Raw genomic sequence first — 26878 nt, 5'->3', positions numbered from 1 at the left:
GACAGGTTGCTTCATAAATCTACTTGTCCTGTAAAAAAATCCACTTTTCCCTTTGGTGCCATGTAGAGCAGCAACAAATGATAAAGGAGCTCTTATAATAGCCTGATTATGCCAGGGCAAATACTGTTGTAGGGTTTGAATGCTTTCAATTCCTTTATTTTGGCACCTTTCAGCAGATCTACATCCTGAAGCTGGAGATAGGGGTACGCAATAGTTCTCAGGTTGGAATGTCTTTTTGAGTCTGTGCAAACCTAATAACCTGCATATTTTAGGGCTTTTCACCAGCTCTTCTGTAATCTTTTACCATACAGAGAAAGGTATGAAATTTACTCCTGACAAGGGCAGAAGTAAAAGTACTTCCTGGCTTGGAAAAAAGTAGTTGGTGGGAAAGAGAACTTGTAAACGCTCAACAGATTTTCGCATGAGCAAATCTAGACCTGGATATTTGCTCTTGATAAAACACAGTTCTCAAATATTTTTGAGAAGTACAATTTCTTGGCATACTTCTGTAAATTCTTGTGAATTCATGAGTGACAGCATTCTACTTTTTCACAAGGAACATACTGGCACATAAAGTAGATTTGTGCAGTATCCTGAGCTACTGTGGCAAGATGTGCTTTTTGAGACCAAAAATATTTTTACTTTTTGCCAATGTTTATTATGATGGTGAGGGTCTGGCAGCTCTCACAACAATAAAGTTTTGCAAAAACCAAGTCAAAACAAGACACACACTGACATAACCAAAAGGCTAATCACAATGTCAGACCTATTGGTTTTACAAATGCTTCTATATTTTCATGTCTCCCATAATCTTTTTGGAACTGGTTACAATGATCTTTCCATTATGAATATTTTTCTGGAAATGCTAGCATGCATCAATACATTTTACTGAATGGTGCATCAAAGAAATGGTACCTAAAATTCACAGTTGTTTTAGCAAAACATTTTTTTTCCTAGTTACAGTTTATTATGAACATTTTGTTTTGAAAGCAAAGAATCACCAATCTTGTGTTCAAGCTTCTGCAGATATTTGCATCAAACCAGAGAGCATGTTGGGAGCATTATACATGTCCTCATAATATGTAACTTTCCATATGTGTGTACACATTTTAATACTAGAGCCACTGTCACTAATGCAGTCCGAGCAGACGTTTTCTTAGAGTGTTCCCCCTAAAAATAAAGACCTTGCATAAGTGAACCATAAATACAAGTTTGAACATTATTAACTTATGGATACAAATGTTACCTTAATTGTGCCCAATGGTCTTTCCTTATCCCTATAAATTGTCAGCCAAAGGGGCTGTGTTGCAGTGGGCTACTTGTCCCAAGGACAAAATAATTATGAATCCTTGTTGGTCTTGCCCCCAAACAATTCCTGGGTGTGGACTATAGGACTTCCACATCCCTGTCCCCCCAAAGCCACCTTGTGTGACTTGTCATGAATTTGTTAATATGGACCTCAAAACTCTGCATGAAAGGGGTGTTCTGTGTGTGTTCCCACATATCACCCATGGAATGTGACGCAGACACACCAATGATGGCATTGCATGCAGAATTGGACATTTAAAAACTGAGGTTCACATCGCCCTCCAACCCACTTTAATTGGGCTCACCTAAGGACTAATACTACCCTTTCAGTATAAATGAAAGCTCTGATGGAATTGTGCTGGAAGCAAAGTAATAAATCACTTCCTTTGTTCAAGCATGTTGCTGAAAACGTTATGGAAATTGGTAGTCAGGACTTTATGGCAAAATCCAGAGAACATGTTCAAATCAACCATCCAGAGAGTTAAGAACCAATTTCGGACTTTCATCCAGCAAAGGAATATACCCAGTAAAGGTACTTTTTAGTCCCAATTCCTGGCAGAAAGCCTACCTTTTTTATACAAACCCTATCTTGATCCAATTTTTTGAACAAAGAAAAGAACCCTGTACATCAAATTTAGAACAGGAACCCTTCAAGTTCTAACATAAACGAAAGCTTGGACGAAGTGTTCAAATGATTCTGGAAAATGCTTTTGTTGCTTTGGAGATTCTGAAACAGTTATGCACTTTATACTTTTATGTGGAAAATCATACCATGCACCAAATCTTTCTTACAATCCCTTTTTCTTAAGTGCAACATCAGAAGTTTCTACCACACTGACTTAAAAGGTATCTTCCAGCCAGTGGCATGGTACATAAGGACAGCATGGAAGGTGACGAGACCCCAGGTTAAAACTGACAAAGGCTTCTTTCAAATAAACTTTGCTTTAATGTCTTGCCATAAATCACTGATTATAGGTATTAAGTGCACTTTAAAAGTAGGCTTTTTAACTGTTAACAGGTTTTCCGGCTGGAACCTGATGCACTTTATCATACCCAATCAAGTGATTTTTGTTAATTATTGTATTATAAGGCTTTTTAGTAAGCTGAAATAAATATTGATTGACGTTACAATGTCAAATCTTGCTTGACTGTGGAAGCCTGCTTTAGGGTCTGTTGTTCAGGGCACACTTGAAAGGCCAAGAACGGAATGCCAATATAATTTGTGTGTATCCACTTCCTTGTTGCTGAAGGACCTACTTTGTCCCATCAGTCTTCTGTCTCTGGGTTTTACATATAAAACCAGAGCACACTTAAAATGAAGGGAAACAGGACCCAAAACAGTGTTTGTGTTTACACTGTTTTGTTGCTGAAAAACCATGGCTTTGTTGTACCAGACTTCTGTCTCTGGGTATTACATATAACAGCAGAAACACACTTGAAATTAAGGGTAACAGGGTGTCAAAAGAATTCCTGTGTACCCACTGTTGTGTTGAGGGAAAAGCATAGTTTTGTTCTACCAGCCTTCTATCTCTGGGTTTATTGTTCGTATAGTGACTGCCCATAAACTGAATTTTAGTGTTGTGAGAGGGCACTGTGATTACCATAATACACTCCCAACACACCCCAGCCCTCACAGCCCACGAAATGCCCAAAGTGGGTAGGGTTGGTCCCGGGAACCTTTCCCCCATTGGGTAGGCTGTGCCATGGAGTCATTCTTATCCTCTAACTCATTCCAGGCATACATGTGACATCTCCAAGCACCCAGGTCAGGACACTCCTGAACCTGAAGAGGATCAGAAGAGGGCTAAACCTGCTGCCTGCAACTTGAAGAGAGCTGTGAAACACTGGACATGCTCTCTCCTGTACCCAGGACAAAGACGTGGATTCAAAGGATCATAAGTTTGACCTCCTGCTCAAGCTACAGAAATACAATAGGCTTCAAAAGGCCTTTCCTGCAACTGCCCAGATGATCAGTTGCAACTGAACTAGAACCGGACCCTGCTGTTGACCTCTACCTGACACCTTGTGAGTTCCCCTGATGTCTTGGGTGGCTTTAGAAGTGTGCTCCACCGATTGATTGGACCTTAAAACACTAAAGTCAGAAGGTAAAATCTTTAACCAGGATGATTCTGGTTTGTGGATCAGATCCACGCTCCATCGTGGTCAGCATCAAATTATGCCTAAGTCCCAGTCTACCATGGCAATTGACAATAATTTGCATTTCATGCTTCTTGGTGCTATTCCTACTTACCACTTTAGATATTTATATCTCTGGTTCCCCTTGCTGGATTTTCAAACGTTTATTGCCATTTTGTTTATGAACGTTTACTCTGTTTTTCTAATTAGGCTTGGGATTTTTATTGTTGTGCATTTTGACTTGATTACTGTTTTCATACTGCATAAACACTTTACACAGTGCCCTATGTTAAGCTTGTTTGCTATGTGACTTTTCTACCAAGCGGTTGAGTTCAAGTTAGTTTAGTGACATTGAGGGTTCACAATCACAAGGGTTGTGATTATTCCTTGAGGTGGGTAGTCACTCGCTCCAGATATAATCCAGTTTCTTACAAGGGCAATTTTGTGGGGGTCGGAAAAGAAATTTTCAGATGGAGGACAAGCACCATCGACCAACCTCATCATACACAAAAGGATCACACAAAGGGGGTTGATAAAATAAGTATTTCAGTTTTTTGTTTTTCTTTAAATTCTTGCTTTTCTGACGTTTACTGAGTTGCTGTGAAAAAATATTTCACATTGCTCTGGCCAAGCAAACCTTCCCAACTGTGGGACATTTAAACCAGTTAGAATCTGGAGCTCATTAGAGAGCCACGCGTATGCACTGGGGGGGCACTGTCCAGCGAGCGCGGCCAAGCTCTGAGATCTTTCAGCAAAGGATGCTGAAGGCATCAGCAGATGATCCCCAATCGATGACTTTCCTACCAACACCAGAGAGAAATTTTCCTTATACTAATGGCGAAAGTTTGCATCCACCTGGCCTTAAGTGGATATTTATAGTGCATGTTACGATTTGTGCTTTAGAATTTAGTTAGATGGTAACATTTGGAACCCAATGCCCCCAACAGCAGCATTTCTGGTTCACAAGCGCTCTGTTTAATCCAGTGTTTCTTATAGGTGCTCCTTCTGGACAGGAGCAGCCCAGTACTGTTGATAACTGATTGACCATACCTGAGACACAAGGATGTACCTGGGAGTGCCAGTGTACAAAAGCAACAAAAGATGCAAAACTGAGGCAGCACACTGCATTTTACTATACCAAAACATGATTTGACAACAATTCGAGGGCAAATGTTTATTTAAAAATAATGTTAAAGTCAATTATCTTCAGGATTACTGAGCAATGATTTACAACGGGATCAAATGAGAACTCATCACAAACAGAAGATGTCTTCCTACGAACAGGTTGTCAAGTACATGTGCTGCAGATGAATGGTCAGTGCTCTGGGCAGATATAATAGATGAAATGCAGTGGCTATCAGTTGTACTGGCAGCAGGTTGTCCTCTCCCTTAACTCATTTGACAGTGCAACATAGAATATACTGGATGCAGACGGGTCACGTTGACTTTGTGTACAATGCAGCTGATTATAATTTTGGGTCCAACACTTACGGTTATCATATAGGTGATAGCATCCCCAGAAATGTTCAAGTCATCAATATACAAATCAGGGTATTTACGAGCTTGTGAGATAATAAAGAATATTTGCTCAGATATATTAACCCATATGTTGTAAGTCACCAGACTCCCTTGTTAATTTATATTCCAGCCTTGTAGGACCTTTTGACAAGACACAGACCTTCCTAACAACTTTGATCAAGCACTGACAAATCCAAGGGGGTTGTTCTTTGCATAGTGCATGCACAATAAGGTACACAGCAGATGCACCCATTTATATACCAATGCCACATGCCGACAAAAGTCTATGCCCAAAGAGACCAATATGAATACAAGCATTCATGCATCAAGTCCACTCTAACCCAGGGCCACTTACATACTCACAGTGACAACACACATGCAGACACACACACAGTCACCAACACAATGAATGCAGAAAAACATCAACCTAAAGGAGGGGGTATTCATGCATGATTGTGAGTGAACTGAATGCTGGATATTGGAGTGCTAATAGGTACAAAGACAAGCATGTGTGGGGTCACACATGAATAAGTGATTGAGGTGGTTTGATATATTTGACTGAAACATGCAAAACATGCATTTGATGTATATGATGTGAACAATATATGTAATTTCTGTGTCACCGCTTTCTGGGGCTTTAATGGGAGTCATATGTTCATATCTTGCTAGTTTGTGCTGCAACAGTGGTTAAGAAGGTCAAGTAGTCTTTTTCATACATTTTGCACAGTAATGTGTTACAGACATACCAGTGAAGGTTTCTAATATTCATCCTATGATAAGAACATCTATTTTGTTCTTATTTATTTATTTACTTAAAAACCACTCTGACAGCTTCCTTATGTTAAGACATCAAGCTTAAACTTTGGGCCTCAGGAAATTAAGGCCCATGTTTATGGAAAATGGTGCACAACTGCGCTAACGCAGTTGTGCGTCATTTTTTTAACGCCAGCTAACGCCATCCTTGCGCCATATCTTTTCTCTTCAAAAAAATATGCTAGCCGGTGAGGGATGGCGTTAGGGGAAATGTCGCTAGTGGGTCAGAAATGACGGTAGGCTGGTTAGCAGCAAAATATCTGCCCCTAGTCAACCTAGTGTCATTTTTTGACGCACAAGCAGCCAAAAAATGACTCCTGTCTTAGTATAGACAGGAGTCATTACCCCTATCACAATGCCTACCACAGGGCACCAGTGTCCCCTGGACAAGACCTACATACCCAGTGCCAGGCAGGGGGCCCCGCGTAAGTGGCCCCTAATGGCACACCACACACATACACAAACACTTCCTTGCAACTTACCTGGGATGGGCTCCCTGCTCCTGTAGTGTCCATGTGGTGTGGGTGGTGGTGTTGCTGGGAGTTGGGGTGGGCATCTTTGTGCCCACTCCATGGTGTTTTACCATGGAAATGGGCCTACCTGCACTCTAACCCCTGGTCAAACAGTTTTAGCATCATTATTTAGGCCCGTCTCCCAGTTGCGCATCGTTTCTACATCGGGTGTTAAATATGGGGGGCTAGTGTCATTTTCAGGAAGGGAACGCCTACCTTGCATCTCATTGACGCAAGGTGGATTGGCGCGTCCTAAAAATGGCGCTAACTCCATAACTTTGACCCTAGATGGGTCTAACATCAAATTGTAAATATGGATTTAGGTTAGCGCTGCTTTAGCGCCAAAATAAATGGCGCTAAGAATACACAAACCTTCCATAAATATGGGCCTAAGTTTTGTGATAGCTTTCCCGAAAACTCTGTGATTCTCCAATTTCCTTTTGTCCAGAAGTTCCCTTCCAGTACATCTATGCTTGACATCACGCTCATACCCTTGCACTATGGTGCAAGGAGATGTGCATTGGCACATGGCAGCATTATGCCACCGCAAAACAGTCGGGGACACCCCCCCTGAAAACATTTCTGCAGACACCCATGACAAGGCAGACTACCAGGGGATTAATGGCTATTCACTGACTTGTACTCTCAGATAGAGAAGACCAGGATACATTGAGGGTTTGGGGCTGCTTCCATGCTGGCTTAGGGAAACTTCACAACAGTTGTTGATGTTCACCTTATTAGCATTTCTAAAGGTAAACATTTTCCTATGTTTTCCTACCCCCTCGCTGCACGTATCCATCACACCTCAGAGTGCAGGACAGCTTGAGGGACAACCAGCTGAGCCCCTTGAGGGTTCTCATCTAGCTTCTGCTATAGGGGCTGGTGGGTCCTTCTTGCTCCTTTCATCAATGTTTGTCTGTAGAGTTCAAATGAGAGGGAGCTGTTGATGAAGAGATAAGGGACGTTCTCCTTTCCTAGTGGTAGATGAAGTACAGCTGACACTATCCGATCCCTGGGAACCCCGGATTAGCATTGTAATATTTCAATAGTTTTGTAGTACTGTAAACACAAAGGCCTGCTTACAAAGTAGTGAAGATGAACCTAAGACTCAAAAACACTATTATTCTTTAAGTCTATGGCAAATAATTGTGAATTTCCTCTTATAGCCCTTAAGAACGTCCTGAAAGCCCTGCATTCCTAGGAAAGCAGTGCATGTAATGTCGAGAGTCACACCCTCTTTGGACCTCTCGTCATCTGTTGATGCACTGCCGGGGTCATTGATAGTCTCATCAGGCCTTTTTTTCACTTCTGGTGTCTCTTGGTGGTGAATGAAATGTGGGAAACGTTTCTTGAGATTACTTAATTTTCCCTTCTGGCTGTTATTTTGGTGCCTTGATGGTGGGTGATAACCCACGGGAGTGGCTCAAAGGGGGGCGAAATTTGCTCCCTGGTAGTACTCTGTCTCCATCCTTTAGGGCAGATTCCTTTGCTCTTTTAGTGTTGACAAGCTCTGTTGTTGGTGGTTTAGCATTTTCTCCAGGTTCCTTGATCATCGGAGAGTGCTGGGGCCACTCGTGATGATGTGGTATGGAGTCTTTGGTAATGCGCTCCGTAAGGAGATGACCAGGTGCTTGATTGGTGGAGTAATGAGGGTTGTTGGTTGGCTTATGCGATTCGGATGACTTTTTCTGGTGTTTACATGTACCTCTCCAATTCTCCATTGGCTTGAGGCCATCTAGGTGTGACTTTCCTGTGTGAGATGTTGAGGGATGTCAAGTATGCCTTTATCTCTTGGCCTTGAAATGGCGGGCGATAGTCAGTCCTTAGTTCTTATAGCAGGCCATAAGTTGCCATAATTTTCTCTAGTTTGGGTTACACATTGTGTGCACTTTGAGAGTCAATGGTTTCTACTTCCGGATATTTGAAGTAGTCATTGATGAGGACGGGCATGTATCTGTCATCGGGGAGGCTGCCAAAATCAAGACTTGCCCTCATCCATTGTTGCTGAGGTCAGTGTTCCGTCAATACTGGAGGAGGTGGGGAGGGTCCTCCTGACGCTTGGCACCATGGGCATGATCGCACCACTGTCTCCACTAGCTCATCCATCAACGGAAACCATATAGCACAGAGATGACTCTTTGTTTTGACGATCCCTTGGTGACCTGCGTGCACCATACACACTGCTTGGTTGGCTAGGCTTCTCGGGATAACAAGTTGGTGACCACGAAGAAGGCAACTGCTTGAGTCAGCATCCAGTTTGTATCATACATGGTGAAGGCTGTCTATGATGTGTTGCACCTCAGGTGTGCGTTGGGTCCAGTGTGTCTTGAGAGTGTGCCATTGTCCTGTTTGTATTGCTTGTAGCACTTTCTGGAGACATTTCTCTTGAGTTGTGGCTTGAGTGATGGCTTCCAGAGACATGGGTATGGGGCAGTACTGGTCAGTTATGTACCGACATACTCCTCTGTCTTGTCTGCTTCCTCAGCTTATTCAGGTGTTGCTGCTCATGGGTGTCTTGAAAGGTAGTCAGCCGGGTTGGCAGTCCATGGTTGATATTGTACTTCACCACAGTTGTACTCCTGTTGCTGCAGCAGCCACTTTTCTATATGCAGTGGTGGTTTTGATGCTTTCCCTCTGAAGAGGGGAATGAGTTGTTTATGGTCTGTAGTAACCACAAAGTAACCTCCGTAGATATATAGAGGAAAGTGACGGCAGCCCCAATGGATTGCAATCTCCTCTTTTTCGATTTGTGAGTACCTTGCTCTGTTGGGGTCAGGGATCTGCTGGCGTTTGCTACCGGGGCCCACTCGCCACCTTCAGGTCTCTGCATCAATATGGCTCCTAGCCCTTTTGGGCTGGCATCTACGGCAACAGTGGCCTCCTTGCTCGGGTCATAGTAGACTAGTGTTGTGCTTGATGTTAATGCATCTTTGATAGTCCTGAAGGGTCTTTTTTGTTCTTCATCTCATGCCCACGGGGTGGCAGTCTTTGTCAAGTCTCGGAGTGGTAGGATCAGTGACATCAGATCTTTAATGAAGTGGCTGCAGTGGTTTACCACCCCGAGGAAGTTGCGCACTTCTGACACTGTCGACGGCAGTGATGCTTCTTTAATGGCTTTCAACTTTTCGGGGTTTGGCATCACTCCGTCGGCGGAGAAAGTGTATCCAAAGAATTGTGTCTAGAGTCTTGTAATCTTTGAACGACTCCTCTGAGCCTGGCATTGTGTTCGGGACGGATATTAGAATATCATCACTGACAATAATTACTCATGGTAGTCCTGCCAACAGCTCTTGAGTAGTGTTCTGAAATACTTTTGCAACACTTGAGATTCCAAACTTGAGTCTCTTGTATCTCTGCAAGCCTACATGGGTGCAGAATGTGGTGATATATTGCAATTCTTTGTTTAAAGTCAGTTGGTGATAGCCCAACTTCAGTTCTACTTTTAAAATACCAGCATGTTCCACTTAGCTCACCAATCATGTTGCCGATGGCGGGCGTTAGGTGTTGTTTTCTTTTAATTGCAATGTTGGAGAGCCGGATGTCGACACAGATGCGGACCTCAGCTGACTGTTTTGGTTTTCGAGTGACGACAATGGGTGATACCCATTGGTTGGGGCCTGACATTTTCTCTATTATTCCTGCTGCTTCCAGTTTATCTAATTGTGTTTCTACTTGCTGCCTGAGATGGAAAGCTATGTATTAATGAGGTAGTGCCACAGGCTGGATTGAGTGATCGATGTGGAGCTTTCACTGCCTTCCCTTTGAGGCACCAAATCTCTTCAAATATGGCGGGGAACTCTGCTAGTATTTGGGATACACTCTCCAGGTGGACACTAAAGGTGAAGATGATGATCCTGAAGGCCTCAGCAACATGTTGTGGACTTCTTCCGCTACATAGACGTTTACTGTGTGTGATCTGTGAGTGATTGGCATTTGTAATTTCCCTCAGGTTCAGAGGAGATTGTCTTGTCCATATACAAAGACTATGACACTCGCAGCTTGTAGGGGTGAAGCAGGAGTGATGTCGGTGAATGTCATCGCTGACATGATGCCGATGGAGGTGCCGGTGTCCACAATAGTGGTAATACTGTTTCCTCCAAATTGGATCTGGCATTTTGGGAGGTGATTGTGAGTTTTGCCAGTGGTACCTACTGTGAAAACAGAGCATATAGTGCGTTCTGCCTTTTAATCATCATCCATATCGCTGGTAGTTGTTGGTGCTTCTGGCAATGTGTTGACAGTTTATCATGGAGTTCGGTTCCCACTCGATTGGCGAACCTCTGCACAAAGTTGAACTTTCCACTCATAGCACATTGGTTGCCTCTTGCTGGGCAGTCTGCTGACTGGTATGTTGGTCCCCCACAGTAGCCACATGTTTGAGGACATGTTGTTGTCTTCTTAGGCTTGCCAAGCCCTCTTTTGGGTGTAACTACATTCACTGGTTCTGTTTTCACAGCTCCCTGTAACGCCACTTCCATATGAGACCCACAGGCTTTAGACAGTTCTTTTGACTGTCCCATGGTGAGGGTATCTGCCAGGGATTAGCCAGATACTTGTAGTATGTGTTATAGGAACACACAAGTCTGGGATGAGTACCATCTGAGGTCACATGTGGCCTGAGCACCGCACTTGGAATGGCAGAGTGCGGCCGCTGCCCATGTGAGCACCAAAGGCAGTATGATTGAGCGAGGGTGATCGGAACCGACCCTCGTCGCCAGTGTAATGTCAGCTGTCTGTGTTGCTAATAGGGCACCAACACAATGGACAATATGGGCCTGGAAATAAATACACAGCACACAAGATGTGTAGATTGAACTCTGGTGCAGTAGTCATCAGGCATAGTCTGCCAGCTATGTCCAACTGCCCATGTCATTTATTAATTAGCTATTACATGGTGCAGGGGTGCACCACTATGCTACCATTCTCTCGGGGGAATACTCAGCTGACCCCTCACTGGATGGTTCTCCTAGATTGTCCCACCAGTTACATCACTGGTGGGACATTACAGTGCACACGCAGCCTAGGCTGGGCTAAAGCCCTCCTCTGCAGTTGTTTTTATGATGCAGTTTTGGATGTTTCCCTTGCAACCAGGCTTGCTACAACGCTTGGCCTTTGTGTACCTCAAAAGATGGAGAGGGCTACTGGAGTGCTCAGGGTCGATGCCTTGGAATTGCACTGGAAATAGTTAAAGTACATATACTTGAAAGGGTCCAAAAATAAATATGTCAGTGAAGGAAAATTCTTAGATAATGTCAGTATTAGAAACCATTTCCTGTCCTAACACATAGGGGGTCATTTGGTCCTCGGCAGTCTTTTTTGAAGACCGCCGAGGGACCGCCGTGCGGAAGACCGCCATTGGTGGCGGTTTGATGCTCGGCCTATTATGACCTTTGGCAGCTCTCCGTCCTTTTACGGACGGAGAGCCGCCAACAGCCATACTGGCGGGTGGCGGGGAAGTGGCGGTTGCTCCACCTCCACCGCCACGCCAACAGAACACCGCCCAGCGAATCACGTCCTGTGATTCGCCGTGGCGGTGTTCTGTTGGCGGTGTGGTGTCGGCGGAGCTGCCCCCATGGCTCCCGTCCCCTCCTGGAGGATCGTCGGACCAGGTAAGTCGATCGTCCGTGAGGGGAAATGGGTAGGGGGATGTTGTGTGGGTGCATGGAGGTGTGCATGTGTGTATGTAGAGGGGGTGTGTGAGTGCGTGTATGCCTGCGGGGTGTTGTGTGTATGGGAATGAGTGCGTGTATGTCTGTATGGATGTGTGCGTGTATGTTTGAATGTGGGTGTGCGTATATGACTGTGTGTGTGGATGTAGGCATGTATGTCGGCGTGTGTGCGTGTAAGTATGTAGGTGGTGCCTGCGTGCATGTCGTGTGGGTATGGGTGAAGTGATGTTGGGGGTCGGGGTGGGGAGGGGCGACCTGCCACCTTTGGGGGTTGGCAGGGGTGGTGGGGGGGGTAGGGGAGGGATTCGGGGTGGGGGTGGGGGAGACCCCTGTCAGTGCCAGGGAAGGAATTCACTGATAGTGCTTACCGCCATGGATTTCATGGCGGTTCAAACCGCTGGAAATCCACGGCGGTAAGCCGGGTCCAAATACAGTCCAAATGCAGTATAGTGACAGCCGCCAGGCTGGAGACCCAGGTCTCCAGCCCGGCGGTCGTCTCCGCCCTGGCGGGCGGAACGGAGAACCAGCGGATGACCATGGTGGTAACCGCCATGGTCATAATTCCACAGAGTAAGACCGTCAGCCTGTTGGCGGTCTTACCGTTGGTTCTCTGCCTTCCGCCAGGGTTGTAATGACCCCCATAATCTTGAAGATAATGGCCCATATTTATGGTTTTTTAGCGCCGCATTTGCTGCATTTTCTGACGCAACAGCGGCGCAAACTTGCAAAATACAATTGTATTTTGCAAGTTTGCTCCGTTTTTGCGTCAAATGAGGCATAAAAATAGTATAAATATGGGCCAATATGTTCCAGTCCTCATCAGATGCTGGGATAAAAGTGCTGGGGAACGCAGATGATGTAAGGCAGACTGGCCTCGATACTCATTGAGGGATATATCTGAGTCAGTAGCTCCGCACTGGAAAAGGCACCAGTTTCTGATTCAACAAAGAAGGTCGAAAGGATCAGTGTCAGCAAAGGAAAGCACAGGTAACATTCACGATCTGGGATCCATAGATTGCTGGCTGTAAATTCAACTGGAATCAGACAGTGTCACATATGTGTGGTGATGTCTGCCAACTTTAGTGATAATGGATGGCTTTGATTAAATACTGGTACAAGATAAGACATACTGGTGACTGCTGTGGTTTCTCATTCACACTAAGGCAGCCCCTTGAAATTGATAGAGCCAGCAAAAGACAGGCTTTGGTGGTCACTGAAATCGAAGAACACACCATATATTCCTGGACTGCACAAAGAAATAAAAAAGTATTCTTGTGCGTTGCTGGTTAAACCTTGACATTTTCTCTACGTTAGCACTGTATCTAAGACAATCAATATTTCTATGTGTGAAACTCTGAAAAACATATCTATACAAACTTTCCTTGTCCAAATACATTTTTGGATTTTCCTAAAAGGTGCTATGTGAATTTTAAATCTTGTGTAAGAAGTGCAAAGATATTCTCTTAAACATGGTATTCATGATTAGCTCACATACACCATACAGATAAAGTTTTGCCTTTCAGGGCCACATACTCAACCGCACATGGGAAGCAAAGACTTCCTCTTCACATTAGACTTTCTTTATACATTGAGGATCCCCACTGTGGATCCTGTAGTCAGGAGATGGTGATGGCAATAAGTCTTGGGGTTAACAGTCATTTACCAGGGGTTGAACAGCATCCACCTAACTGTTTGCACACAGACCACCAACAAGCCACCAGTTGGGAATAACTTAACCACTATCTTCCCACAACTTCTGCTGGTCATGAACGAATCACTAAAATGTGAACAAATCTCTAACACAGAACAGACCTTGCCAGCCTACCCACCCTATAGCAGCTTTATTAACAAACTATTTCAATTATTTAAGAAGGGGTTGGCAAACATGGGTTGGTTGCTGTCCCATCTACTGTCTAATCCAAGGCTTTGCTCAATGATTTGACACGGTGCATGAAGAGTGGTGTTGTAACGTAAAACCTTAGGTTGGCAAAAGCACCAATTGAGGCAAAGTTCTCTGCCACCAGTCCTGTACAAATAAAAAAAACACATTTAAATAAAACAATGCTGCCTGCTCAGGCCTGTGAAAATCATTTTTTTCTGTACATATGAATGTATGTTCCACTTTTATATTACAATATGAAGTACAAGGCCATAAAGATGTCACCAGACATTCTTAAAGGGTCTTGGTTAGTGTCTTGTTAGATGTGCAAATACTGGCAGGCCAAGTGCCCGGGTGAGTGTGGACTGACTGCGCATAGCTCCAAGATCACATCGAGCCATCCACACTCAGAGAAGATCTTTGCATTTTTTGTTTTTAGGTATGTCTCTGACAACAGTTCATTTTTAGGGTGAATCCAGGCACATCTTTGATCTCCCTGTTGGGAGCTCGCTTTGCGCAATCCATACAATAGGAGGAGGGAGAGCATGTCCTGTCCTTCGCCGCACAGTTCATTTTCCAGTGGTAGCATTGGCCCAAGTTGGGAAAGTATCCAGTAAGAACAATGACTGCCCCCAGGTGTTGATGGCCAAAGCAGAGCAGAGCACGCCAATTACATTCATCATTATTCCAGTTTTAACCTGCAAAAGAAATACACAATAGTGAGTCTTCAAAGAGCTGTCAGAGCAGGTCAGTACAAAAAGCAAAGAAGAAAGAAATGGGGCCATATTTATGAAAGGGTTGTCTCGACTTTGCACCATCAATAGGGTGCAAAAGCGACACAACCCTTAAAATGCGATTTACCATGGTGCAAGGGTGCCTGCATTGCCGCAAGACAGCACATTGTGCGCCACTGCTGGGAAAAGATAGGAATGCGCTGTATATTGTTGAGTATGGCACATTCCTGCCCTTTCCCTATCACGCAGCACAGCGCAGCACGGTGGCTATTTCATAAATATGCCCTACGGTCTGTGCAGAACACTCAGTAGTGAAAGAAATAGCCACTGCTGATGAATTCTTTATTACCAAAGGGCTAGGACAATGCAACCAAGGTCTACAGAGTCACTAAAAATACACAGGAGTCTCTGATGCCAGTGACAATATGTAGTGGATTCCAGTGTCAGTGACGGTACACACTCGCCTCCAGTGCCAGTGTCAAAATACAGTAGCATCTACGGTAAGTGACAATACACAGTGCCCTAGTGACAGTGACAATACACAGTGGCCTCCAGCCTCAGTGAGGATAGACACTGGCCTGCACAAGGGTCTCAATGCCAGTGACAATACACAGTGGCCTCTATTGTAAGTGACAATACACAGTGCCCCAGTGACAATACACAGTGCCCCAGTGAAAATACACAGTGGCCTACACTGTAATTGATAACACACAGTGGCCTCCCGTCACAGTGACAATACACAGTGGGCTCCAGTGCCAGTGACTTTACACAGTAGTCTTCATTGTAAGTGACAATACACAGTGCCCCCCAGTCACAGTGACAATACACAGTAGCCTTCAGTGTTAGTGGCAATACACAGTGGCCTTCAGTGTAAGTGATAACACACAGTGGCCTCCAGTCACAGTGACAATACACAGTGGTCTCCGGTGCCAGTGACTATACACAGTAGTCTCCATTGTAAGTGTAAATACACAGTGCCCCCCAGTCACAGTGACAATACACAGTAGCCTTCAGTGTTAGTAACAATACACAGTGGTCTTCAGTGTAAGTGATAACACACAGTGGCCTCCAGTGTCAGTGACAATACACAGTGGCCTGTAGTGTAAGTGCCAGTTCACTTCTTCCCACAGTGTCAAGATAAATAGGAAATTTCGGATAATGGTGAGTTCTCACATACAGGCTATGTACAGTTAGAACTGTATACACATTTCTCACACACATGCATACAAAACAATTAGACCTGCATACACATACAACATTCCCATACACATATTTGATTATTTTCAGGAATTAGTAGCTAAAAGGGGACCTATATAGTGCTCTGGGACAAATAGATGCATGGCAGTGGAGCGAATTTCTAAAAACATATTTTCGACCTCTGGTGCTATTTGAAGACACGCATTTTAATAACATGAAGGGTGTTGGGCCAGTGGGTGTTTTTGGGAGGCTCTAAGATGTAACAACCTATTTGATTTTTGTACCTCTATGTATTTTCTGTGAAAGTAAGATGTCCAATTCATGTGGTATCCATCAAAGTACAAGTTCCCTTCATTTTCAATGCTTGACATCAAGATGCATTCTCCTCAGAAGGCACCACAAATTATTGCTCTTTTGGATAAAGAGGGGCACTGTTTATTTCATGTGGCAACCACTCCCTTACCATGTACATTAGCATTCTGTTTTGGGCATGGCCCTCACCTCTGTTTATATCAACTCAAGAATTTGAGTGTGGTTTCTGAAGGTAGAGTTGGGTTTATTATAATCCATTATCCTAGTTCTCCAACAGCTCTAGAGGTAGCTCTGCCTTGGTTACAGTTGAACAACAAGTTTGTCCTCTGATGTTTTCAACTTTTCTCTTGTTGGAAGTTCCTTGCCACTCTCTAATGTCATCTTAACTTACACTAAGGCACTGAGAGTTAAAAGATCTCCCATCCATCAATACAATATGTGATTCATATGGATTTGAATGAAGATCAATAAAATGAAGCTCAATGTGAAGAAGACCAAGGTTCATGTTGTAAGTGGCTGCTGTAATCTAGGACAGGATGCTTAGAGCTAGGTCCTCCCCAAAACCTGTCCCTGAACAGTGTGTGGATGTCTGGACTGATTCCCAACTCATTATAGCTGACCATGTAATGTCAATGCTTCAGTCTGCTGGTACTAACTTAGAATTGTGAAAGAAATCTCACCTTTCCTCAATTTGGAAGTCAAGCATCCTGAAGCGAGGGTAGTGACTGGCTCACGATTAGATTACTCTATTGTGGTATACCTAGATTTGGCATATTCACTAACTAACTCAACACATGTTAGTTTAAGGTATTTACATTGCCCATAAGCCTTTATTTGATGAGGCTCAACTTTTCACTAAGCAGCGGCTAATGGAGGTCTTTGCGGTCTGCAGTTGTTGACTTCCTAATGTCCTCAAAATAACTAGAGTCAGATTTGCTGGCCACAGATTCGCCCATCAAGCCCACTTACTATGGAACTCACTGCATTTATATCTGTGAACCAAACCATGTCTTAAGTAGTAAAATCTGGAGGTTTTGGCCCATATTTATACTTTTTGACGCAAAACTGCGCTAACGCAGTTTTGCGTCAAAAAAATTTGCGCCGGCTAACGCCATTCTGAAGCACCATGCGGGCGCCGTATTTAATCAATGACGTTAGCCGGCGTTAGCCACCGGCGCTGCCTGGTGTGCGTGGAAAAAAACGACGTACACCAGGCAGCGCCGGCGTAGGGGGATATGGGGCTTGGGCGTCAAAAAATGGGGCAAGTCAGGTTGAGGCAAATTTTTCGCCTCAACCCGATTTGCGCCATTTTTTTCGACTCCCAACCCCCATAGAAATGACTCCTGTCTTAGCAAAGACAGGAGTCATGCCCCCTTGCCCAATGGCCATGCCCAGGGGACTTCTGTCCCCTGGGCATGGTCATTGGGAATAGTGGCATGTAGGGGGGCACGAATCAGGCCCCCCTATGCCACAAAAAAAAAAAAAAAATGACTTACCTGAACTTACCTTAATGTCCCTGGGATGGGTCCCTCCAGCCTTGGGTGTCCTCCTGGGGTGGGCAAGGGTGACAGGGGGTGTCCCTGGGGGCATGGGAGGGCACCTCTGGGCTCCTTCAGAGCCCACAGGTCCCTTAACGCCTGCCTTTTGCAGGCGCTAAAAAACGGCGCAAAAGCGGCCGTACGTCATTTTTTTTTGACCCGCCCTCTCCCGGGCGTGATTTTTGCCCGGGAGTGTAAATACGGCGCACATGCCTCGGAGTCAATTTTTTAGACGTGAACGCCTACCTTGCATTTCATTAACGCAAAGTAGGTGTCCACGCTAAAAAATTACGCAAACTCCATGGACTTTGGCGCTAGACGCGTCTAACGCCAAAGTATAAATATGGAGTTAGTTTTGCGTCAGAATTGTGTAAAAAAAAACGACGCAATTCCGGCGCAAACGGAGTATAAATATGCCCCTTAGTCCTCTCATCCCTAGTGCAAATTGAGTTTACAGTATTTCTCACTTCTACACCTAAAGATCAGTGATGACAGTGTGCTCTTTTAATGTCAAATATAAATACAAATATGAGTACCTGATGTGGCAATACTGTGCCATTTTACCGGGCCACTGGTTATGAAGACCTAAATAATTTGGACATTTTTAAAGCTGGCATGTTTACAATGGGGCATCAACAAGGAACCCTGTGATTGCCTTCAGCAAAACCAAAGATCTTTCTTTAAGTTCATGGGAAATTAAACATTATATAAGAACGATTCTCCTCCCCTTACATGAAGTGATTAAAAACATATAGCACAAAACGGACCATGTTACAATATAAATCCTAATTTTCTTGGTTGGTCTCTTTACAGTAACTTCATGGACCTACCATGTCAGAGACGCGGAGGTGGCCGTAGGAAAATACAATGGCATTTGGAGGTGTGGCAACAGGCAGCATAAAGGCGAAGGATGTGCTCAGTGTGCAGGGGATCATCACGTACAGAGGGTTGAGCCTAATGGACTGAGACTGTAGGAAGAGAAAAAAATCCACTGAGATAAACGTCACAGTTAAAGACACAAATCACCCCTTGCATGTAAGTAGACATACAGGGAGTGCAGAATTATTAGGCAAATGAGTATTATGACCACATCATCCTCTTTATGCATGTTGTCTTACTCCAAGCTGTATAGGCTCGAAAGCCTACTACCAATTAAGCATATTAGGTGATGTGCATCTCTGTAATGAGAAGGGGTGTGGTCTATTGACATCAACACCCTATATCAGGTGTGCATAATTATTAGGCAACTTCCTTTCCTTTGGCAAAATGGGTCAAAAGAAGGACTTGACAGGCTCAGAAAAGTCAAAAATAGTGAGATATCTTGCAGAGGGATGCAGCACTCTTAAAATTGCAAAGCTTCTGAAGCGTGATCATCGAACAATCAAGCGTTTAATTCAAAATAGTCAACAGGGTCGCAAGAAGCGTGTGGAAAAACCAAGGCGCAAAATAACTGCCCATGAACTGAGAAAAGTCAAGCGTGCAGCTGCCACGATGCCACTTGCCACCAGTTTGGCCATATTTCAGAGCTGCAACATCACTGGAGTGCCCAAAAGCACAAGGTGTGCAATACTCAGAGACATGGCCAAGGTAAGAAAGGCTGAAAGACGACCACCACTGAACAAGACACACAAGCTGAAACGTCAAGACTGGGCCAAGAAATATCTCAAGACTGATTTTCTAAGGTTTTATGGACTGATGAAATGAGAGTGAGTCTTGATGGGCCAGATGGATGGGCCCGTGGCTGGATTGGTAAAGGGCAGAGAGCTCCAGTCCGACTCAGACGCCAGCAAGGTGGAGGTGGAGTACTGGTTTGGGCTGGTATCATCAAAGATGAGCTTGTGGGGCCTTTTCGGGTTGAGGATGGAGTCAAGCTCAACTCCCAGTCCTACTGCCAGTTCCTGGTAGACACCTTCTTCAAGCAGTGGTACAGGAAGAAGTCTGCATCCTTCAAGAAAAACATGATTTTCATGCAGGACAATGCTCCATCACACGCGTCCAAGTACTCCACAGCGTGGCTGGCAAGAAAGGGTATAAAAGAAGGAAATCTAATGATATGGCCTCCTTGTTCACCTGATCTGAACCCCATTGAGAACCTGTGGTCCATCATCAAATGTGAGATTTACAAGGAGGGAAAACAGTACACCTCTCTGAACAGTGTCTGGGAGGCTGTGGTTGCTGCTGCACGCAATGTTGATGGTGAACAGATCAAAACACTGACAGAATCCATGGATGGCAGGCTTTTGAGTGTCCTTGCAAAGAAAGGTGGCTAGATTGGTCACTGATTTGATTTTGTTTTGTTTTTGAATGTCAGAAATGTATATTTGTGAATGTTGAGATGTTATATTGGTTTCACTGGTAATAATAAATAATTGAAATGGGTATATATTTGTTTTTTGTTAAGTTGCCTAATAATTATGCACAGTAATAGTCACCTGCACACACAGATATCCCCCTAACATAGCTAAAACTAAAAACAAACTAAAAACTACTTCCAAAAATATTCAGCTTTGATATTAATGAGTTTTTTGGGTTCATTGAGAACATGGTTGTTGTTCAATAATAAAATTAATCCTCAAAAATACAACTTGCCTAATAATTCTGCACTCCCTGTATTGACATTTTACTACAAGATCTCTCATAAATACTAAAATATTACACAAGTGGCATATGTTCTTATTTTAAACTATTTTTGTGACATTTTATTAGAAATGATTCTCCCAATGATGTAGTTTTTAACAAGCATTGACAGAGCCAACAGGTATTGACTTTAAAAGGCATTAGCTAACCTTTCAGCTTTTCACCTTACAGCATTGATAAAGACAATAGGTCTGAGCTAATTGAAGTACTTTTTTAAAAAGTTGTTATGGCTGAAAGTTGGATGGAAAGCTAGAAGGTTACCGTGGGCGACTTGTCCATCACAGTGGACAAAGATAACAGTAGATTCTTAGTGACTGTCAACATTTAGAGTACGTTATACTACAGCAATGTTTGGCTATCCACCATTTCCAAGTGCAAATTTACTACAAACAGTATAATCACATCTCAACCACCCGGAAACCGGGGGGTGGAGCCAAATTTATAACTGCAAAGTCATTATTAAAACTTCTACACGGATAGTCAGAGATGTCCGCACCCTTCTTGGAGATATGCATCACTTCAGTTGAGATTTCTAATGCTGTGGTGGAGCTCTCACTATGGTAAGGTATAGGAACATTTTTAAATGTTTATTAATATCTAAAAAATAGTGACGATATTTTATGTTAAGTATTAAATATTAATGTAAATTATTTATATATTTACTTTAAATGTGAACAAAATAAAAAATGCTTCAGCACTTAATTTTGAAATGCATGTTTAATTAATTTAAATATATTAGATTAAATTACATTTTTAATAAGTATTAAGTAAGGAAATCCCACTTAAATAAAATGTTTATATTTATTATATATTAACAAATACTTGTTTATGGAAGCAATATACATTAATTTAATTATTTAGAAAACTTACATTAGTTTTAAATTAAACTAAGGTTATTATAATTTGTTATAACAAAATAATATATATACATATACTATTTTGTTATAACAAGACCTTCCCATTGGGAATAGTGGAGACAGGTGCTTACTATAAAGCCATACAGGAAATAATGTTAAAAGAAAATATTTTAGCTTGACTTTTTAAGACTTACGTATACATTTAATTTGATATTTAATTATATATATATAGTTAAATATATAGCATTTTGTAGTTAGTAAGTAATACTACTGCAGTACTACTTCATGTACAAGGCAGTTTGTGAATCAGGCCCAGATGTTTTTGCTGAGTGGTAATGCACTGTTTTTTGCACATCACCTACAAAATTGGAATGTACACACCTTGCAATTTCCTGAAGGAACCAATGGGCGCGCAGAGTGTGCAGCAGCAGGTGCATATGGGAGGCCTGGCATGGGACATACATGGGCCTATAAGCTGAGCCAAAGTTCGGTGTGAACTGCTTCCCAGGAGCTGGAACTATGCCCCTGCTGGTGCCACTGCACCCTTAATACAATTTATTGAAAATATTCTCTCAAACCATTACAAAATATAATTTCTTAATTTGAAGGTAGGTAGTACAGTTTTGAATTTCCCCGGTTCACGTGTGAATAGCTAGTCCGATTGTTTTTATTACATTCTGGTGCTTTACGGTCCTTACTGTATACTGGGATAAAATGATTACAAATATCAGCATGGTAAGAAAAAATCTGGGCCTTGCCACTGAAGGACTAAAACAATTTTAGAGGAGAAGTGGGTAAAAGGAAGGACCATTCCTAAAAACTGCAGATCATGAAAACATAGATATTTTATCAATCAATCAATCAGTTATTTCTAGAGTGCTACTCACCCATAGGGTCTCAAGGGGCAGTGGGGTATGTCCTCAGGGTTCAGTTGAAGAGCCAGGTCTTGAGGTCCTTCCTGAATTGAGGTAGCAATGGCGACTGTCTGAGGGGGTGAGGTAAGGTGTCCCGACCTTTAGCTGCCAGGTAGGTCAAAGATCTTCCTCCAGCCAAGGACTTCTTTATGCGGAGTACATTGACGAGTGACTGCTGAAAGGAGTGGAGAGGTCTTGAAGGGGAGTACCAGGTGAAGCGGTGGTTGAGGTAGTTGTGTCCGATGTTGTGGAGGGCTCTGTAAGCATGTACGAGAAGTTTGAAATTGATCATCTTCTCGACGGTGAGCCAGTGGAGATCTCTCAGGTGTCTTGTTATGTGTTCTACGCGGGGATGTTCAGGACGAGTCTGGCGGCAGCGTTCTGGATTTTTTGCAGCTTGCTAAGGTTCTTCTTGGAGGTTCTGGCATAGAGGGTGTTGCCATAGTTAAGTCTACTCGTGATCAGGGTGTGTGTCATGGTCTTTCAGCAATCGGATGGTATCCATCTTAAGATCTTCCGTAGGAGTCGGAGGGTGTGGAAGCAGGTGGATGCCATGGAGTTGACCTGTCTGGTCATGGTGAGCGCTGAGTCGAGGACAACACTTAGGTTTTGTGCATGGTCTGTGGGGGTGGGTGGGCTGCCGAGTGTTGAGGGCCACGAGGAGCCATCCCAGGTTGAGGAGGAAGGTCCAAGGATGAGGATCTCGGTCTTGTCGGAGTTCAGTTTGAGGCAGGTCTACTTCATCCAGATGGCGACTGCTTCCATCCTATCTCTGACATTCTTCTTGGCTGTTGAGGGGTTTTCGGTCAGGGAGATGATCAGCTGAGTGTCGTCAGCGTAGGAGACGATTTTCATACCGTAGTTCCTGAAGATACGGGTAAGGAGGGTCATGTAGATGTTGATCAGCGTGGGGCTCAACGAGGATCCTTGGGGTACTCCACAGCTGTTTTCTGTAGGTTCTGGGTTCTGTATTCTGCCTATCAGGAAGGACTGTATCCATCGAAGGGCCTTGCAGTGTATGCCTGTTGTGTGGAGTCTGGTGCATAGGGTGCAGTGGGATACTGTATCAAAGGTGGCTGATCTAGTAGGATGAAGGCCGCTGTTTGGTTGCAGTCGAGGAGGGAGCAGATGTCATCTGTGGTGACGAGCAGGGCGGTCTCGGTGCTGTAGTTAGTTCTGAATCCTGATTGGGAGATGTCCAGTGCACATCAACAGAAGAAATCATCAGAGACGATTTCAGGATGCCAGACTATTCCGTTACTTTGTTGGCATTGCCAATTGTGGTGGTACCCATTTAAAGGCTCAACCAGTTGGATACCTGAATCACTAATTCTGACTATGTCTACCCCACTGACATCAACCTTTTAGAGACCTGCTCAAGAACCTACTATTCCGATAGGTAAGTACATCTCTGTTGTTGGAAAATGGGTTATTATTAAGGGCAGGTAGGTACCTACACTTAGCAATAGGCCACTAACCTCCACTTAGGTCCAGTTAGGTCTCAGTAAATTATACCCAGCTCAACCCTTGGTAGCTTGGCAACGAGCGACAAGGCTTAACTTAGGAGGCAGAGTGTAAAGCATTCAAATATCACAAAACAGTAATTAAATGAAACACAGGAAACAGTTTAAAAATCCAAAACCAATTGATAAAAATAGATTATAGTTTTATCTTAAAAATGACACAAAATGAATACAATCGGATAAGGGGAATCGGAGATATGAATTTTTAAATAATTATTGTTTTTTTTAGCACCTAGAAACAAAAAGCGACAATCGGGTCATCTGGTTGCACCTCGACCGGGGCAAAGTCAAAGTTTAAGGCCGACCGCGATGCAGCCTGGCTCGGCTACAGGCCGCGGGAGGCCTCGGTCAAAAGTTTACCTTCACACTTAGTCGTTTCTCTGAAGATTTTTTTTCAGCGGGACGAATCTGCCAGTCCAATCCGACCTCCTGGAACCCTTCTCCGGATACGCATTGCGGGAATCCTCGTTGGAGATTTTTACCTTCGGACTTAGTCATTTTTTCAAGATGAAAATCCTTCGACTGGGGTAAACCTGGATTTTGATATGACGTCCTTGGAGCCCTCCTCGGATACGCTGGCTGGGAGGTCCCGGTCAACTTCATACCTTCGGACTTAGGGCCATATTTATACTTTTTGACGCAAAACTGCGCTAATGCAGTTTTGCGTCAAAAAAATTAGCGCCGGCTAACGCCATTCAGAAGCACCATGCGGGCGCCGTATTTAATCAATGACGTTAGCCGGAGTTAGCCGCCGGCGCTGCCTGGTGTGCGTGGAAAAAAACGACGTACACCAGGCAGCGCCGGCGTAGGGGGATATGGAGCTTGGGCGCCAAAAAATGGGGCAAGTCAGGCTGAGGCAAATTTTTCGCCTCAACCCGATTTGCGCCATTTCGTTCGACTCCCAACCCCCATAGAAATGACTCCTGTCTTAGCAAAGACAGGAGTCATGCCCCCTTGCCCAATGGCCACGCCCAGGGGACGTCTGTCCCCTGGGCATGGTCATTGGGCATAGTGGCATGTAGGGGGGCACAAATCAGGCCCCCCTATGCCACAAAAAAAATAAAAAAAAATACTTACCGGAACTTACCTTAATGTCCCTGGGATGGGTCCCGCCAGCCTTGGGTGTCCTCCTGGGGTGGGCAAGGGTGACAGGGGGTGTCCCTGGGGGCATGGGAGGGCACCTCTGGGCTCCTTCCGAGCCCACAGGTCCCTTAACGCCTGCCTTGTCCAGGTGCTAAAAAACGGCGCAAAAGCGGCCGTACGTCTTTTTTTTTGACCCGCCCACTCCCGGGCATGAATTTTGCCCGGGAGTGTAAATACGGCGCACATGCCTCGGAGTCAATTTTTTAGACGGGAACGCCTACCTTGCATATCATTAACGAAAAGTAGGTGTCCACGCTAAAAAATGACGCAAACTCCATGGACTTTGGCGCTAGACGCGTCTAACGCCAAAGTATAAATATGGAGTTAGTTTTGCGTCGGAATTGCGTAAAAAAAAACGACGCAATTCCGGCGCAAGCAGAGTATAAATATGCCCCTTAGGGCCATATTTATACTTTTTGACGCAAAACTGCGCTAACGCAGTTTTGCCTCAAAAGAATTTGCGCCGGCTAACGCCATTCTGAAGCGTCATGCGGGCGCCGTATTTAATCAATAACGTTAGCCGGCGTTAGCCGCCGGCGCTGCCTGGTGTGCGTGGAAAAAAACAACGTACACCAGGCAGCGCCGGCGTAGGGGGATATGAAGCTTGGGCGCCAAAAAATGGGGTAAGTCAGGCTGAGGCAAATTTTTCGCCTCAACCCGATTTGCGCCATTTGTTTCGACTCCCAACCCCCATAGAAATGACTCCTGTCTTAGCAAAGACAGGAGTCATGCCCCCTTGCCCAATGACCATGCCCAGGGGACTTTTGTCCCCTGGGCATGGTCATTGGGCATAGTGGCATGTAGGGGGGCACAAATCAGGCCCCCCTATGCCACAAAAATGTTTTAAAAAAATACTTACCGGAACTTACCTTAATGTCCCTGGGATGGGTCCCTCCAGCCTTGGGTGTCCTCCTGAGGTGGGCAAGGGTGACAGGGGGTGTCCCTGGGGGCATGGGAGGGCACCTCTGGGCTCCTTCCGAGCCCACAGGTCCCTTAACGCCTGCCTTGTCCAGGCGCTAAAAAACGGCGCAAAAGCGGCCGTACGTCATTTTTTTTGACCCGCCCACTCCCGGGCGTGAATTTTCCCGGGAGTGTAAATAGGGCGCACATGCCTCGGAGTCAATTTTTTAGACGGGAACGCCTACCTTGCATATCATTAACGCAAAGTAGGTGTCCACGCTAAAAAATGACGCAAACTCCATGGACTTTGGCGCTAGACGCGTCTAACGCCAATGTATAAATATGGAGTTAGTTTTGCGTCGGAATTGCGTAAAAAAAAACGACGCAATTCCGGTGCAAACAGAGTATAAATATGCCCCTTAGTCTCTTTTTTGGAGATTTTGTTCACCGGGACGATCCCACAAATCAGGCCGGGTCACGGTTGAGGCAAGCCGGCTAGAGTTGCCGCAGCGGGTCGGTCCCTCTATGGAGCTTTTTTTCAAAAGTTCTCCAAACTTCTCCAAACTTCTGGGTCTTCTCCCAGATGTTCTTTTAAGGTTCTTTTTGGGGTCCACAGCTCACCCCAAGGGTCCAGAAGCTCTGAGATGATCCTTGGGGGGTGTGGACTACAACTCCCAGAATGCACCTGGCGCAAACTCCTTTTTGGCCACTGGGCAGTGGTCAGCTGGTGGATTTCTTCAGGAGTTGGTGCAGGGGACTCTGGTTAGCAATTTTTCACCTGTAGCAAACACGGAGTCCCTCCTTGAACCAGTTAAAGCCAGGCAAAGTCTTTCTTGTGGTGAAGCCCAAGTGTGCAGCTGGTGCAGTCCTTCTGAGTGCAGGTTCCAGGTGCAGGCCAGGGGTCCAGCAGGGCAGTCCTTCTTCTCCTTTGGTTCTTCCTTGTTCTAATCTGATGGGGATCTAAGGTGTAAGTGCAGGTCTGCCATTTTTAGCCTTGCTCCTGGGTGAAAAACAGGGGGGTCCTGATTCTCCAATCTGGTGCAGGGTCCTTCCCCCTGTGATGACCACTTCCTGGGAAGTGTGGCAAAAATCAATCCCAGGAGGCAACATTTTTCATAAATCCATCATGGCCGAAAATGATTTTTGGAGGTTACGTCTGGCTGAGGCCACCTACTGGTGTGGCTAAAAATCATAAACACACCCCTCTCCTGCCCCCTCCTTATCTAATCAAGGTGGCACCTAGTTGTCTGGGGTTGCAGGATGTGGGGGTGTTGCTGGGTTGCTCCAA

General features: G+C 44.6%; 1 protein-coding gene across 4 annotated transcripts in view; it reads right to left on the bottom strand.

Moving 5' to 3' along the window:
• Positions 1–4603: 4603 nt before the first annotated feature.
• Positions 4604–26878, bottom strand: part of LOC138286583 (Na(+)/citrate cotransporter-like) — a 285677-nt gene continuing 263402 nt past the window's right edge. For all 4 annotated transcript variants that reach the window (XM_069226982.1, XM_069226984.1, XM_069226985.1 and 1 more), the window contains 2 exons: positions 18447–18584; positions 4604–14533 (listed from right to left, as the gene is read on the bottom strand). In XM_069226982.1, coding sequence (XP_069083083.1) covers positions 14405–14533; positions 18447–18584 — 267 coding nt within the window. In that variant the 3' untranslated portion in view covers positions 4604–14404. The remainder of the gene's footprint in view (positions 14534–18446; positions 18585–26878) is intronic.

The sequence above is a fragment of the Pleurodeles waltl genome, chromosome 3_2 (genome assembly GCF_031143425.1).
Source record: "Pleurodeles waltl isolate 20211129_DDA chromosome 3_2, aPleWal1.hap1.20221129, whole genome shotgun sequence".
NCBI classification, from domain to species: domain Eukaryota; kingdom Metazoa; phylum Chordata; class Amphibia; order Caudata; family Salamandridae; genus Pleurodeles; species Pleurodeles waltl.
Note: the sequence above shows the minus strand (reverse complement) of the source record. Positions and strands in the feature narration are given on the sequence as shown.